A 16,690-nucleotide genomic window follows, 5' to 3' on the forward strand; every position below is an offset into this window, starting at 1 on the left:
TGAACTCGGCTGTTGAGTGCAGCCACCTTCATTGGTGGTCTTAGCTGGATCTTCTGGAGAACTTGCTGCAGCTTCTCCATCAGCACTTGCTGCTTCACTTTCCACTTTTGTTATGGAGACGACTTCTTTCCTTAAACCTCATGAACCAACATCTGCTAGCTTCCATCTTTTCTTCTGCGACTTTTTTTTTTGTTTTTTTTTTTTTTGAGACAGAGTCTCACTTTGTCACCCAGGCTGGAGTGCAGTGGCACAATCACAGCTCACCTCAGCGTCCGGAGTAGCTGGGACTACAGGTGCACACCACCATGCCCTGACAGTTTTTTGTAGAGACTGGGTCTCACTATCTTGCCTGGCTGGTATCGAACTCCTGGGCTTAGGTAATCCTCTCACCTCTGCCTCCCAAAGTGCTGGGATTACAGGCGTGAGCCACCGCACCTGGCCTCTTCTGCAGCTTTCTCACCTCTCTCAGCCTTCATAGAATTGAAGAAAGGTGAGGCCTTGCTCTGGATTAGGCTTTGGCTTAAGAGAATGTTGTGGCTTGATCTTCTATCCAGACCACTACCACTTTCTCCATATCAGCAATAAGACTGTTTGCTTTCTTCTTTATGTGTTCAAAGGAGAGAGACAGGAATAGTTAATTGGAGGATCAGTCAGCATACATACAACATTTATCAATATAAGTTCCCCATCTTATGTGGGTGCAGTTAGTGGCACCCCAAAACAACTACAGTAGTGCCGTTAAAGATCACCATAGGCCAGGCACGGTGGCTCACACCTGTAGTCCCAGCACTTTCGGAGACCGAGACAGGCGGATCACCTGAGGTCAGGAAATTAAGACCATCCTGGCCAACATGGTAAAACTCTGTCTCTACTAAAAATACAAAAATTAGGCCGGGCACGGTGGCTCACGCCTGTAATCCCAGCACTTTGGGAGGCTGAGATGGGCGGATCACGAGGTCAGGAAATCGAGACCATCCTGGCTAACATGGTGAAACCCTGTCTCTACTAAAAATACCAAAAAAAAAATTAGCTGGGCGTGGTGGCGGGCACCTGTAGTCCCAGCTACTGGGGAGGCTGAGGCAGGAGAATAGCCTGAACCTGGGAGGCGGAGCTTGCAGTGAGCCGAGATGGCGCCACTGCACTCCAGCCTGGGCGACAGAGCAAGACTCCGTCTCAAAAAATAAATAAATAAATAAAAAATAAATAAAAATACAAAAATTAGCCGGGTGTGGTGACACACGCCTGTAGTCCCAGCTACTTGGGAGGCTGAGGCAGGAGAATCGCTTGACCCTGGAAGGCAGAGGTTGCAGTGAGCTGAGATTGTGCCACTGCACTCTAGCCTGGTGACAGAGCAAGACTCTGTCTCAAACAAACAAAAAAAAACCCACCATAACAGATATAATAATAATGAAAAAAGGACCAGGCATGGTGGCTTACTGCTATAATCCTAGCATTTTGGAGGCCAGGGTGGGTGAATCACTTGAGGTTTGGAGTTAGAGACCAGCCTGGCCAACATGACAAAACCCCATCTCTACTAAAAAATACAAAAATTAGCCAGGTGTGGTAGTGCATGCCTATAGTCCCAGCTACTTGGGTGGCTGAGGCAGAAGAATCACTTGAACCTGGGAGGCAGAGCTTGCAGTGAGCCGAGATCATGCTACTCACTGCACCCCAGCCTGGGCAACAGAGCGAGGCTCTGTCTCAAAAAAAAAAAAATATATATATATATATATATATATATACACACACACACACACACACACACACAATGAAAAAGTTTGAAATCTTGTAAGAATTACCAAAATGTGACAGAGACACATAAAGTGGGTACCTGCTATTGGGGAAATTGTGCATTTACTTGACCCAGGGGCGCCACAAGTCTTCAATCTGTGAAAAATGGCCCGTCTGTCACGTGCAGTAAAGCAAAGCACAGTAAAGTGAGGTGCGCCTGTAGTTGCAGCAGAGAGTATGACCAAACGGCTGCTGAGGCCTGAAATATTTACCATTCGGCCTTTTACAGAAGCAGCTTGCTGATCCCTGGCCTAAACAAGGAAAAGGTGAATCTAGGCCTAGAAATGACTGGCGTGTTTTTAACACGGGAGGAATGACTGATCGTTGCTGCGCTGAATTTGCGTGGTCCGCATTCTGTATTTCCTAGATCTGTGGCCTTTGGAGGATCACAGGATCAGGAGAAACAAATCTTTGTCTTTCATACAGTCTTCAAGCAAGGAGGAAACAATTTCACTTTTGATTAACTCAGTCTAGTTTAGAATTAACTCTTTTATTGTTAAGGAATTATATGCCTTAGAACTTGGCTTATTACTTTCATGGGTTTTGTACTTGGCACATGTGATTTCTAAAACTACAGAATGAATTATTCCCTGTGATCATTTGTGATCTTGAGGATTGGAATATATAAACACTTGCCACCTAAACGTAAGGGCAAGCTTTGAACTGCCTCTCAGTCTGATCCCGAGTGGGCTCGCTACTCTGTGCCTCACGCCATTCTTTTCTCCCGAAGCCGGACTACTTCAGTTCTGTGGCCACAGTGGTATATCTTCGCAAAGAGAACTGCATGTACCAAGCCTGCCCGACTCAGGACTGCAATAAGAAAGTGATTGATCAACAGAACGGATTGTACCGCTGTGAGAAGTGCGACACGGAATTTCCCAATTTCAAGTACCGCATGATCCTGTCAGTAAGTAGCCTCGGTAGATGAGAACCACGGTTGTGTTCACTGAGGCCGTCCCGTGTGCCAGGCACTGTGGTCACAACAGTAGAAACAAAGGCATTCCTGGTAGGAAACCTGCAGGTGAGTCGGTGTGGAGGAGCTTCTTCTTCCTCTTTTTCACGCCAGAAAGTGGCGTTGAGATCCCCTAGCTGATTTCAGTCTTTCATGTATGTCATACAATCATAACGTCAGTGACACATGTCTGCTAATAACTGCTATGAAGATAGATTAATTTGAAATGGCATTTTTAGACAGCAGTGATCGTGCTTACACAGCCAGTGCCTGTATTGAGTTATTTTCGCGTGGCTAATCTATTCTCTAGCTTTAGTATCGCTGACTTCAGAGGAACCTGACGGTGTGCTGATGTGAGATTGTTGCTTCTTTGCATTTTAAGAATTGTTTCTTTCTGTTTTAAAAATGTTTAAAAAAGGCCGGGCGCGGTGGCTCAAGCCTGTAATCCCAGCACTTTGGGAGGCCGAGACGGATCACAAGGTCAGGAGATCGAGACCATCCTGGCTAACACGGTGAAACCCCGTCTCTACTAAAAATACAAAAAAACTAGCCGGGCGAGGTGGCGGGCGCCTGTAGTCCCAGCTACTTGGGAGGCTGAGGCAGGAGAATGGCGTGAACCTGGGAGGCGGAGCTTGCAGTGAGCTGAGATCCGGCCACTGCACTCCAGCCTGGGCGACAGAGCGAGACTCCGTCTCAAAAAAAAAAAAAAAAAAGTTAAAAAAAAAAGTTGTCGAGATGGGTTTTTACATTTTTTTAAAAAAAAACAGAGGTCTCACTCTGTTGCCCAGAATAGAGTGCAGTGGCATCATCACAGCTCACTGTGGCCCCAACCTCCTGAGCTTAAGCAATCCTTCCACCTTGGCCTCCCAAGTAGCTGCGACTACAGGGGTGCACCACCACACCCAGCTGATTTTTAAAATTATTTTATTGTAGAGACAGGATCTCGGTCTGCTGTTCAGGCTGGTCTCAAATTCCTGGCCTCAAGTCATCCTCCCACTTCAGCCTCCCAAAGTGCTGGGATTACAAGCCTGAGCCACTGCACCCAGCCTTAAGGTTTTTATTTTGTTTTGTTTTGTTTTCAACTAGGCAATAATAGCAGTTTAAGAAAACAGTTTAAGGCCGGGCACAGTGGCTCACTTTTGTAATCCCAGCGCTTTGGGAGGCCAAGGCAGGTGCATCACCTGAGGTCAGGAGTTTGAGACCAGCCTGGCCAACATGGTGAAACCCCATCTCTACTAAAAATACAAAAATTAGCTGGGTGTGGTGGCGGGCACCTGTAGTCTCAGCTACTTGGGAGGCTGAGGCAGGAGAATCACTTGAACCCAGGAGGCGGAGGTTGCAGTGAGCCGAGATCGCGCCATTGCACTCCAGCCTGGGCGACAAGCAAAACTCCGTCTCAAAAAAAGAAAACAGTTTCACATTTTTCCAGAAGATGATTTGGCAGTAACATATCAGAAGCCTTAAAAATGTTCATATTGGCCAGGTGCGGTGGCGCGTGCCTATAACTCCAGCACTTTGGAAGACTGAGGCAGGATGATTGCTTGAGGCCAGGAGTTCGATATCAGTCTGGGCAACATGGCAAGACCCTGTCTCTACAAAAAGTAAAATTAGCTGGCCATGGTGGTATGCACTTGTGCCAACTACTCATGAGGCCAAGGTAGGAGGATCACTTGAGCCCGAGAGGTCAAGGCTGCAGTGAGCTGTGATCGTGACACTGCACTCCAGCCTGGATGACAGAGTCAGACCTTGTCTTTAAAAAATAAATAAGTAAGCTCGGGCACAGTGGCTCGTGCCTGTAATCCCAGCACTTTGGGAGGCTGAGGTGGGTGGATCACGAGGTCAGGAGATCGAGACCATCCTGGCTAACACGGTGAAACCCCGTCTCCACTAAAAATACAAAAAAATTAGCCGGTCGTGGCGGCGGGCGCCTGTAGTCCCAGCTCCTCGGGAGGCTGAGGCAGGAGAATGGCGTTTACCCGGGAGGCAGAGTTTGCAGTGAGCTGAGATCACGCCACCACATTCCAGCCTGGACAACAGAGCGAGACTCTGTCTCAAAAAAAAAAATAAATAATAATAAGTAAAATGAAATGTAAGTTTAGCAGGAAAGTTCTACATTAAGACTCATTTTTTGTAAACTATAAACTTTTCAATGAACCTAAGATGAAGAAAATTTGTTTTAGTTTATTGAAACATCAGCCTTTCTGTTAAACTCCTCCATGGCACAATCTCCTGCACACTTATTTGATTTGATATTTATCACACGTCTGCGTCATTGCAGTTCTTGCCTTATGTAATGAGATACTCTTTGCTTCTTGGAAGGATAGTGCAGGGTAAAGGAAGTGTGAGCCCAGATGCGATCCTGTTGCTGTGTATTGAGAGCGCTTTGCGCTTTTAACTGGTTTCGTCACCTTATTTTTCATCATCACGTTCCCTATATTAAAAGCCTTGTACACATGCAAAATGAAGATGTAAAATCGTCAAAATGATGCCTTAAAGAAAAACTACTCTGATTTCTACAAAGGCTTTTACTTTAGCAAGTGGATTCTTTGAGATCCGCTTTCTTCCTTGACTTTCTCCTATTTAATTTTACACCACAGCCCAATGGGAGACACTTGATTGCTGATTTCCTTTGCCAGGTCAATTTGGTGACTGATGGAGGCCCACGGGCAGGCTCTTCAGTTGTCTGGGTGCCCATCTGTGACCGAGCCGTCTCACAGAACTCCTCCTAGTGACTACAGAGTGGACAATTGAAAATGCAGAGAACTCCCCCGATTCACTCAAAACCCTTCATCCAAAGCCAGCTGCACCTGGACAGGAACTAATCTGACGAGCCTCTCGCTGTCACCCAGGCTGGAGTGCAATGGCGCAATCTTAGCTCACCGCAGCCTCCGCCTCCCAGGATCAAGTGATTCTCCCGCCTCAACCTCCTGAGTAGCTGGGATTATAGGCGCATGCTGCCATGCCTGGCTAATTTTTGTATTTTTAGTAGAGGCGGGGTTTCACCATGTTGGCCAGGCTGGTTTCAAACTCCTGACCTCAAGTGATCCACCTGCCTCAGCCTCCCAAAGTGCTGGGATTACAGGCTTGGTCTCACTGCACCCGGCCCTCTCTGGAAATTATTTTAATAAGTGGAAAAAGAACATTAACCTCTCCCCATCTTCTTAGTGTGTCTTCTTTTTATCATTTCTTTGCTGAAATAATGTAGAATTGTGTTTTTTAGGTAAATATTGCAGATTTTCAAGAGAATCAGTGGGTGACTTGTTTCCAGGAGTCTGCTGAAGCTATCCTTGGACAAAATGCTGCTTATCTTGGGGAATTAAAAGACAAGGTCAGCCACATATTTTATTATAACTTTTAATGGTTCTCATCCTATAACACTGTCTGTCACCCAGGCTGGAGTGCCGTGGCGCAATCTCGGCTCACTGCAACCTCTGCTTCCCGGGTTCAAGTGATTCTCCTGCCCCAGCCTCCTAAGTAGCTGGGATTACAGGTGCCTGCCACCACGTCTGGCTAATTTTTGTATTTTCAGTAGAGACGGGGTTCCACCATGTTGGCCAGGCTGGTCTCAAACTCCTGACCTTGTGATTTGCCCGCTTCAGCCTCCCAAAGTGCTGGGATTACAGACGTGAGCCACCGCGCCTTGCCCAACACTGACCCTCTTTTTGCTGTTTAATATTTTTTAGTTTGTTTCTTTCAGGTATTGTATACAGTTTCTCAGCCTGATAATTATTTAAGAGCTCATCTGATGTTATCTAGTTTTGTCCATTTTGGATGTGCTTAACATTGAAATAATGTATATAAAAGTACTTTAAAACCAGAGCACTTTCTAAGTCTAAGCCACTCGTTTCTCCTGTTCCTATTAGCACTCAGAGCTAGTGTGCCTGAGATGACTTAGATCGGCAGGTGTCCTTGAAACAACCTGAATTATTACAGGCATGCTTTTTTAACATAGTAAATATGTTCCAGAAAAGTGAAGTCAGATCCTGGTTTAAATGCACATATATCAAGTTCCTGGGTCTGTCCTATAAAACAATAATAATAAATCCACATATAAGGTGCCTGCCATTTTAGCCCATCAGATGCAATTCTTTTTTTTTTTTTTTTTTTTTTTGAGACGGAGTCTCGCGCTGTGTCACCCAGGCTGGAGTGCAGTGGCGCGATCTCGGCTCACTGCAAGCTCCGCCTCCCAGGTTCACGCCATTCTCCTGCCTCAGCCTCCGAGTAGCTGGGACTACAGGCGCCCGCCACCACGCCCGGCTAGTTTTTTGTATTTTTAGTAGAGACGGGGTTTCACCATGTTAGCCAGGATGGTCTCGATCTCCTGACCTCGTGATCCACCCGCCTCGGCCTCCCAAAGTGCTGGGATTACAGGCTTGAGCCACCGCGCCCGGCCAGATGCAATTCTTATGAAGTGACTTTCTTTCGTAAGATAACTTTGTCCATTTCAGTTTCATAAGTTTGCATTTTCACATATTAGGTTTATTTAATGCACAGAATAGATTGCTGATAATGCTGAATTTAGGAAGGGTAGTTGCTCAGATAAAACATAAGGAAGACCAATAAAAGCTGTGTTTTCTGGGCCACATAAACGGCCACCTGTCTGTAGATGGTTTTTCCCCGATTTCCTCCAAATTGGTTGGAGCACTTGTAACGGCCACGAAGATGAAAGCCTTCGCCGTTTGTTCTGGTGTGTTTTTCTTTTCCTTTCCTGTCCCCAGTTCTGTCTGTCTGGGCTCTGCCCCTGACTCTTTCTTTAAATTGTCCATGAGAGCTCTCAAAATAGTCTCAACAAATCCTGTTACAGAAATAACTAGAACTGACTTTAAAGTGTGATAGTATCTTTTGTCTGTTTTTACCTGGTCCTCAATTTTCGTATCAGATTTTAAGGCTCAAGTCAGCCTTTCAGGATTTTTTATGAGCTTGTTATATTTGACTGTTTTTACTGCTGGTGAATGAGGACATACAGAAACTCCCCCGAGGAACCCTGAGATCCTGGAGTAGGCGCTCCACGCCCCTCAGCTTGGGAGTATAATGGGAGCTGCTGTCATCTTCTCCAGCTTTAACCCATTGTTTTATTTTCATATCTGAAAGTCCAGGGGATGCATTTGGTTTGGGTTTGGGTTTTGATCAAGTAACCTTTACAGAATAGAGTTCTGTATAGCAAAGCTGCTCTCATGCTCGGCGTGACTTGCAGAAAATACTAGGCTGCTAGGCTGGTGTGAACTATTAATTTCTTTTTTTTTTGTCAAGGGTCTCGATCAACTATGTTAATATAGTTATTACACATTTATTTATGCATCTTTGTACATAGTGTATTCTCTAATTCCTGTTTACCAGCTTTTTTTTTTTTTTTTAAGAAAGAAACATATTGCATTTGAGGAGTGACAGAGGGAAACGGATTGTTTCTAGGCCTTCCCTAGCCTCTGCCCACTTCAACAGTCTTCTCTGCTTGCACACCAAATCAGTAGCTATAAATACAGAGGCTGAAATCATGAATTATATTAAACTTTCTTCTGAGTGTTTTTCCTTTTTTTTTTTTTTTATGAGACAAGGTCTTGCCTCGTCACCCAGGTTGGAGTGCCATGGTGTGTGATCGTGGCTCACTGCAGCTTCAAACTCCTGGGCTCAGACAGTCCTCCCACCTCAGTCTCCTGAGTAGCTGAGACTACTGGCACATGCCACCATACCTGGCTTAAATTTTTTTTTTTTTTGGTAGAGATGGGGTCTTGCTATGTTGTCCAGACTGGTCTTGAACTCCTGGCCCCAAGCAGTCCTTCCCACCTGGTCTCCCCAAAACTTTGGGATTATAGTCACATCATACTACATACCTGACCTCCTCTTAATTCTTTTTTTTTTTTTTTTTTTTTTTTTTTGAGACAGGTCTCACCTCTATACATGAGCTGAATTACCACAGTGGCTGAGATCTGGGCTCAAGCAAGCTCGCCTCCCGAGGTTCCATGTTCTGCCTCAGAAGCTCCCGAGCAGCTGGGACTACAGAAGCCGCCACCATCCGGCTAGTTTTGTATTTTTAGTAGGAGCGGGGTTTCTGTGTGTTTGTGGGATGGTCTCGATCTCCTGACCTCGTGATCCACCGCCTCGGCCTCCCAAAGAATGCTGGGATTTTTGAGGAAGCGGAGCCACCACATGCTGACACTTTTTATTTTTTATTTTTGGAGAGTCTGGCTCTGCTTGGCCCATGCTGGAGTCGTGGTGGTGCAGTCTCAAGCTGCATGGCCTCTGCGCCTCCCAGGTTCAGGCGAATTCTTCACCTCCAGCTGCGGTAGAAGCAGGGATTACAGGCACACCTGCCACCCACAGCCCAATGGTACATGGTTTAGTAGAGATAGGGTTTCACCATGTTGACCACGCCGGTCTTGAACTCCCGACCTCAGGTGATCCATCCACCTCAGCCTCCCAGAGTGCTGGGATTACAGGTGTGAGCCATGGCGCCTGGCCTTAAAGTCTTAGAAAATTCCTAAGAGTGTTTTTAATTGTTTGTATCTAGTAAAACAGACATAACGAATTTGCCTTTGTAACCATTTTTACGTGTACAGTTTAGCGGCGTTAGGTACATTCACATACTGCGCCCCTGTCACCACCTTCCTTTTCCAGTACTTTTTTTAATAGGCAAATTCATTTTATTTTTTATTTTTTATTTTTTTGAGATGGAGTCTCGCTCTTTCGCCCAGGCTGGAGTGCAGTGGCCGGATCTCGGCTCACTGCAAGCTCCACCTCCTGGGTTCACGCCATTCTCCTGCCTCAGCCTCCCAAGTAGCTGGGACTACAGGTGCCCGCCACCTCGCCCGGCTAGTTTTTTGTATTTTTCAGTAGAGACGGGGTTTCACCGTGTTAGCCAGGATGGTCTCAGACGATCTCCTGACCTCGTGATCCGCCCGTCTCGGCCTCCCAAAGTGCGGGGATTACAGGCTTGAGCCACCGCGCCCGGCCAATAGGCAAATTCATAAAGACAGACGACAGACTTGTGTTTTCCAAGGGTCGAGGGAAGGGGAGAATGGAGACCCACCGTTCATGGGCGGCGATTTGAAACTCCGTACATTGAGCAGTAGCTCCTTTTCCAAAACCCTCTTCCCCTGGCCCTGACAACTGCCATTCTACCTTTTGTCAATTTGATTAGTGTTTGAATTTTCAGTAAAATTCTACTCAAAACAGTTTTATGTAATGTTACCTGTAGATTAGTCATTCCTAAGTAATTTCAAACAACCTGGGAGAGTGGTTTCTAGAAGTCTTTTGAAAAGTCTTATTGGTATTTGCAGGTTGTCCAGTGGTTTCCATGTGTCAAGTTTTCTATTTGTTTTTGCAGAATGAACAGGCATTTGAAGAAGTTTTCCAGAATGCCAACTTCCGATCTTTCATATTCAGAGTCAGGGTCAAAGTAGAGACCTACAACGTAAGTAAGGGCCCAGGGCAGCAGGGTTAGTGGCGGGGAGGTGCCGTTTGTCACCCACGGCAGAGCCACGGCGCTCACTGGCAGGGAGTTACTGTACTCACCGTGTGCCAGACCCCAGTGCTGACTTTGCCCAACGCAGGTACTGTTATTGTCCCCATTTCAGATGAGGAAAGAGAGAGAGCTTAAGTGTCCTGTCAAAACAACGGCGGCGGGTAGCGAATACTGTATGGGGTTTTTTTGTTGTTGTTTATTTTTGTTTTTTGGGGGTTTTTTTTGTTTTTTGTTTTCAGTTAAATCCTAGGATTTTTTTGTCTGTGTTCTGATAAAAATTATAATGCATGCAGTAGAGTCACATCTTTGACAAATTTAGATTGTGGATAAGTATATTAAGTATATGAGCTGGGCGTCGTGGTGTGTGCCTGTGGTCCCAGCTACTCGGGAGACTGAGGCAGGAGTTCAAGGCCAGCCTGGGTAACATAGTGAGACCCCGTTTCTAAGTCAGTCAGTATATGAAACAAAGACCACATGTAGTTAAAACTATCTTGAAAATTCCTTAAAGTGACCATAATACTATTTATTTATTTATTTATTTATTTATTTATTTGAGACAGAGTCTCTGTCGCCCAGGCTGGAGTGCAGTGGGACAATCTCGGCTCACTACAACCTCCGCCTCTCGGGTTCAAGTGATTCTCCTGCCTCAGCCCCTCGAGTAGCTGGGATTACCGGCACCCGCCACCACGCCCAGCTAATTTTTGTATTTTTAGTAGAGACGGGGTTTCACCATGTTGGCCAGGCTGGCCTCGAACTCCTGACCTCAGGTGATCCGCCTGCCTCAGCCTCCCAAAGTGCTGGGATTACAGGCATGAGCCACCGCACCCGGCCGAGTTAATATAGTTATAATCAAACAGTATTTATTGAGCACTGTCTGCCAGAGACTGTTCTACATCCTTCACGTGGAATATCTCACTTGAGCCTAGTAACCCTCTATGTGGAAACTACTGTTACCCCATTTTGCCACTGAAGGAATACATACAGAGACACGGGGGCGTTCACAGAACAAGTCACCTGCCTAAGTCGTATGCTAGCAAGTGGCCGAGCTAAAGTCCAACCCGGGCAGGCTGACTTCAGAGCTTTGCTCTTGATCATGCTTGAGTGTCACTGGATTTAGTAATGGCCAAGCACACAGCAGCGTAACAGCCCCGAGCTCGCCAGTGCAGCCTTCCTGGGCTTCCTCCCTTCTGCCCGGAAAGGCACCATTCAGTCCTGGAATGTAAACGTAGGAGTGGGACGGGGGAGTGGTAAAAACGCCCCTGCTGATGGCAGGATGTACTCATGTATTTACCTTAATACCTGTTGTTAGGCATGCTACTATCAACGTTAAATGAGATAGAGGATCAGATGTCACTGAAACAACGTCAGGGAGTGGGCTGGGCCCGGAGGGGATTTTTGGGGTCCTTTAGCCCCATCGTGTCTGGACGGGGCAGGTGAGGTGAAGAGAGGCTGCCTCCCTGAGCTGAGACGGGACGGGCTCGGTCGTCTCCCTCTGCTGCGGGTGTTCTTTCTTTCACAACTCTGCTTTTCTTGAAAGTTTAAAAGTTGAGCTTTCAGAACTAGCTGTGTGGCTTTGGGCAAGTCCCATGTCCTCTCTGGTCTGCATCCCCTGCAGTAGAGAGAATAAATTAAACTAGAGAAACCCTCGAAAGTCCATCTCACTAGGATTCTAGGCTTCTGAGTGTTTGGGAGCTCGGGTAAAGAATCAGAAGGGCCTGTGCTAGAGAAAGGACCTGTTTGCTCGCCCAGCCGCAGACATCAGGACTAGGCTGTCACTCACCGAAATGACTGAACTCGGAGGCCGGTGTGTCTGTTCCCTCCCGCTGGGCTCACTGAAACCACTGAAGCAAAAGGGGCTTCACTGCTCCACGCCACGCTTTCACCGCTCACAAACCGCTTCTCTCTTTGAAGGACGAGTCTCGAATTAAGGCCACTGTGATGGACGTGAAGCCGGTGGACTACAGAGAGTACGGCCGAAGGCTGGTCCTGAGCATCAGGAGAAGCGCATCGATGTGAGGAGAGCAGTGCCGATTGGGTAGAAGTTTGCAAATAAAGAGCCAGAATGGAATCGATTTCCTCCCACCTCCCTGTGACGATCCCGTGTTAGCTACTCCGCACAGAGGCTCTTTATGGTAGACTAAGCAATTTCCTCTCGTGTGTGCATCTCAGAACCCATCGGTAGGCAAAGGAAATACGCTCGGGTGGCTGTGGTGTAGACCGTGTCAGGCCTAGGGAGTCAGCCAGCGGTTAGTATAAGACCAGTCACTCCCTCTGCCTTCAGGGTTTTGTCAATTTCATTATCATCAAGCAGGAATTATGTCATAAGTCACTGACCCTAACGGCAGACCATGAAGTAAATTATGTAACTAGGTTTTTGCTTCTCCAGCAGTGACCCCCCTGCCTCACAACTTGGGCTCTTCTCAGCAGGGAGAGCTGAGAAGCATTTGTGGGCACCTGGGTATTTTAGTAAGTGTGTCTTCCTAGAATTCAAAGGCTCCCTCTTTCTAGAGGTGCTACATAGTTGTTAATGCTTGGAATGGCAATAGGGCAGAATTATTAATCAAAGGCATCTCTTTTCTATCTGAAGAGTATCCTTCCTTCAGGGTTTAATAGACTGAGTCAGATGGGTCTGATACTAATCAAAATTGTCTCTTCTGAGAACTGCTGATAAGCATTGACTTGCTGTCCCCTAGGGAAATCCAAGCGACTACAAAGCGTTTCTTTAGTTTTCATTTCAATTAATGTTGCATTTCGCTTGGTGAATGCGTACTTTTTCTACCTGTACGTATTCCTGGCATTCGTATATTTTGGGTTTTTTTTTTTTACTAAAGCTATGTTACACGGAAAGGGTTTTGAAGCCTTTTGTTTCTCTTGCTTTGTTTTAATAAACAGTATATTCTTTGCTTGCGAATCCTACTTTCTTTGAATGCAAAGAGTTCCCGTAACTGGAAAGCGATTAATTAGCCTTCATAATAAATGTTCACTTGGGGGAGATGTTAACTCACTATAAACCCGAAGATTAGTCCAAGGCATGGAGATCCTTCTTCCTAGTGTTTGCAGCCCTGAAATGCATCTTTAAAAGCATGAAAACACTAAAAACAAAAAGCCATGTTGCCAAAGGATGCGGATGATCCGGCGCTTGGGATTTTATTGATGTTTACACAGCAGTCTAACACCAACCAGGCTTTGAAATGTGTACAGACAGTGAGCTGGTAAGAAAACAGTAATTATGCTACTGGGCCTTTCAGTCAGCAAGAGCATGCTTGCTCTGTGTGTTCCTAATCATATTAATTATCTATCTGGTGGCTGCAACACACCGCCTGCCATTGGCTGCACATCTCACCCTCGTACCCTGGCAGTGCAGCGGTCAGTTGTCAGTCTGCTGCCAGAGGACCTGCTGTTCATCGCTGCAGATGCCACCCGTGGAGGCTTTTGGAGGAGGTGGTGTCCTGTCTGTCTCCCCCCTCGCTGTCCGCCCTTGACATAGGAGCCAGCCAGCCCTAGACGGGATGACTGACGTTCCTGAGGACAGACACAGGGACTCCTGCTCAGCCTCACTAATGGTTTAGACACATTCCTTCCTACCCTTCTCTAGTCTCAGGAGATGGTAACCGGGTCACATTTCAGTCTCCGAGGCCTTAGCCATTTTTACGGAAGTTCTTTTCTGTCTGACCTTGCTCATAAAGCACCGACTAGAAAATTACAGTCTTCAGCCTCTTCTGGATTGACAAATTGTGGGTGGGAAGTGGTGATCTAGCTTTCAGCCCAGTAACCAATCTCTTACGCCTACTACTCCCAGCATTCCCTCCTCTCCCCATGTGTCTGTCCACACAGCGAAGAGGCCTGAGCAGCCGTGGCACCAGGACGCATCCAGGGAACGCTAACGCCCGTCCCCGCGCCTTCTCAGTGGCCAGCGTGACGAACCCAGCACGTCTCCGTGGATGTGATTGGAAACCCAGGGGCAGTGCTGGGGCGTAGGGCTCCCTTAAGGAGGATATTTCGAACAGATTTCCCCACTAAAAGGTCGGATCACCAGCAGAGGAGCGTCAGAAATGGGCTTCACTGTTGGGCTTTTAAGAGGTTTTGGGCCGGGCGCGGTGGCTCAAGCCTGTAATCCCAGCACTTTGGGAGGCCGAGACGGGCGGATCATGAGGTCAGGAGTTCGAGACCATCCTGGTTAACACGGTGAAACCCCGTCTCTACTAAAAAATACAAAAAACTAGCCGGGCGAGGTGGCGGGCGCCTGTAGTCCCAGCTACTCGGGAGGCTGAGGCGGGAGAATGGCGTGAACCCGGGAGGCGGAGCTTGCAGTGAGCTGAGATCCGGCCACTGCACTCCAGCCTGGGCGACAGAGCGAGACTCTGTCTCAAAAAATAAAAAATAAAAATAAAATAAAAATAAAATAAAATAAAATAAAAAAGAGGTTTTGGTCCCTGAGGGTTACCTAAATAGATTCTGGCCCACAGTTCGTAGAATTCTCTTGGATATAGTTTACCTCGAAAGGCTATTCTTGTGGTTCTATTTCTCCTCTTTCACTTAGAGATCAATGTCGATTTTGCGTACACCATGACATCAGCGTTAAGCAATTAGGAGAAAAAAATCTAATCATTTCGCCTTTATTTCAAGCGGTTCTTGAATTCCCTCCAGTCTCATTGTGAAAGGGGCAGGGAAAAAAAATAAAAGGGTAATAATCTGATTTCTGTCCATATTTCCAGTGTTTTATACTTTCCATTAAAACCTTGCTAATCTCTCGCGTGCCGTCCTGTTTCGAACTGCGGAGTCAAAAATCTTCCCCTCCCCCACTTTTGTTCCTGAGTGGGCTGTCCTCGAAAAGGATAAATACTATTGATCGTGGTATTTAATACACTAATGAAACCCATAGTTATTGACTACATCATTAATATACTGTCTAAAAGTGAAGTTTGGCTGCCCAGTATGTAAAGGTTTATATTGACTCCTGTTTCTTTGGCAATATGCCGCCCAGGGTTTTATTTATAGAGAATGAAACAGGTTGTTTGGTCTCCTTTTCTTCTTTTCACTTGTTAGAAGGCCACTATTCCCCCAGTAAATTGATTGCTTCCTTGTCTCAAAGAGAAGAATCCGCCCCCCGCCCCCACCCCATCTCCTTTTATGTGGTTTGTTAGCTCTTAGCCTCATATCCACAGTGCTGGTAGAGTTCTGGCTTTTCTAAACACCTTTGGAAATCATCAGTTCCTCAAAAACAGAGCTTAGATGTTTAATTTTCACTTATTAAAAAAAAGACTGGTATGTTTTGTTATTAAGATATTAAGTAAATGTTTAAGAAAAAAGAAAAGGATTATTTGGACTATTGACTGTTTCTTATGCAAGTAATCCGTTTATTTTATGAAGATAATTTGCAGTTAAGAAAAACAAAATGGGCCTGGCACAGTGGCTCACGCCTATACCCCCAGCAGTTTGGGAGGCTGAGGCGGGCAAATCACTTGAGCCCAGGAGTTTGAGACCAGCCTGGGCAACATAAGGAGACCCCATCCCTACAAAATAAAAATTACCTGGGTGTGGTGGCCTGTGCCTGTAGTCCCAGCTACCTGGGAGGCTGAGGTGGGAGAATCACCTGAGCCCAGGAGGTTGAGGTTGCAGTGAGCCAAGATTGTACCACTGTACTCCAGCCTGGGCGACAGAGCGAGACCCTATCTCAAAAAAGAGAGAAAAAGGGTGAGTGCGATGGCTCTCCCCTGTAATCCCAGCACTTTGGGAGGCCAAGGCAGGTGGATCACCTCAGGTCAGGAGTTCAAGACCAGCCTGGCCAACATAGTGAAACCCCACCTCTACTAAAAATACAAAAATTAGCCAGGTGTGGTGGCGGGCTCCTGTAATCCCAGCTACTTGGGCAGCTGAGGCAGGAGAATCACTTGAACCCGGAAAGCAGAGGCTGCAGTGAACTGAGATCGCACCACTGCACTCTCGCCTGGGAGACTGAGCGAGAGTCCATCTCAAAAAAAAAAAAGGGCAGAAGAAAAATAAAATTACTTAGGATTTCACCAACCAGTAATAAACACTTGTGTAGCTGGCTAATTTTTTCTTCCTTTTTTTTTTTTTTTTTTTTTTTGAGACGGAGTCATGCACTGTCACCCAGGCTGGGGTGCAGTGGCGTGATCTCGGCTCACTGCAAGCTCCGCCTCCCGGGTTCACACCATTCTCCTGCCTCAGCCTCCCGAGTAGCTGGGACTACAGGCACGAGCCACCACGCCCAGTTAATTTTTTGTACTTTTTAGTAGAGACGGGGTTTCACCGTGTTAGGATGGTCTCGATCTCCGGACTTCACGATCCTCCCGCCTCGGCCTCCCAAAGTGCTGGGATTACAGACGTGAGTCACCGTGCCCATCTTTTTTTTTTTTTTTTTTGAGACAGAGTCTTGCTCTGTTGCCAAGCTGGAGCTCGGTGGCATGATCTTGTCTCACTGCAACTTCCACCTCCCAGGTTCAGGCAATTCCCCTGTCTTGGCCTCC

At 46.6% G+C, this 16,690-nt stretch overlaps 1 protein-coding gene across 2 annotated transcripts in view; it reads left to right on the plus strand.

The window, feature by feature from the left end:
• RPA1 (replication protein A1) overlaps positions 1-14,898 on the plus strand; it is a 66,038-nt gene extending 51,140 nt beyond the window's left edge. For both annotated transcript variants that reach the window (XM_009189331.2, XM_003912069.3), the window contains exons 14-18: positions 2,522-2,698; positions 5,964-6,071; positions 10,065-10,151; positions 12,114-14,282; positions 14,626-14,898. In XM_009189331.2, coding sequence (XP_009187595.1) covers positions 2,522-2,698; positions 5,964-6,071; positions 10,065-10,151; positions 12,114-12,218 — 477 coding nt within the window. In that variant the 3' untranslated portion in view covers positions 12,219-14,282; positions 14,626-14,898. The remainder of the gene's footprint in view (positions 1-2,521; positions 2,699-5,963; positions 6,072-10,064; positions 10,152-12,113; positions 14,283-14,625) is intronic.
• The last annotated feature ends 1,792 nt before the right edge of the window (positions 14,899-16,690 follow it).

The sequence above is a fragment of the Papio anubis genome, chromosome 17, assembly GCF_008728515.1.
Source record: "Papio anubis isolate 15944 chromosome 17, Panubis1.0, whole genome shotgun sequence".
Classification (NCBI taxonomy): domain Eukaryota; kingdom Metazoa; phylum Chordata; class Mammalia; order Primates; family Cercopithecidae; genus Papio; species Papio anubis.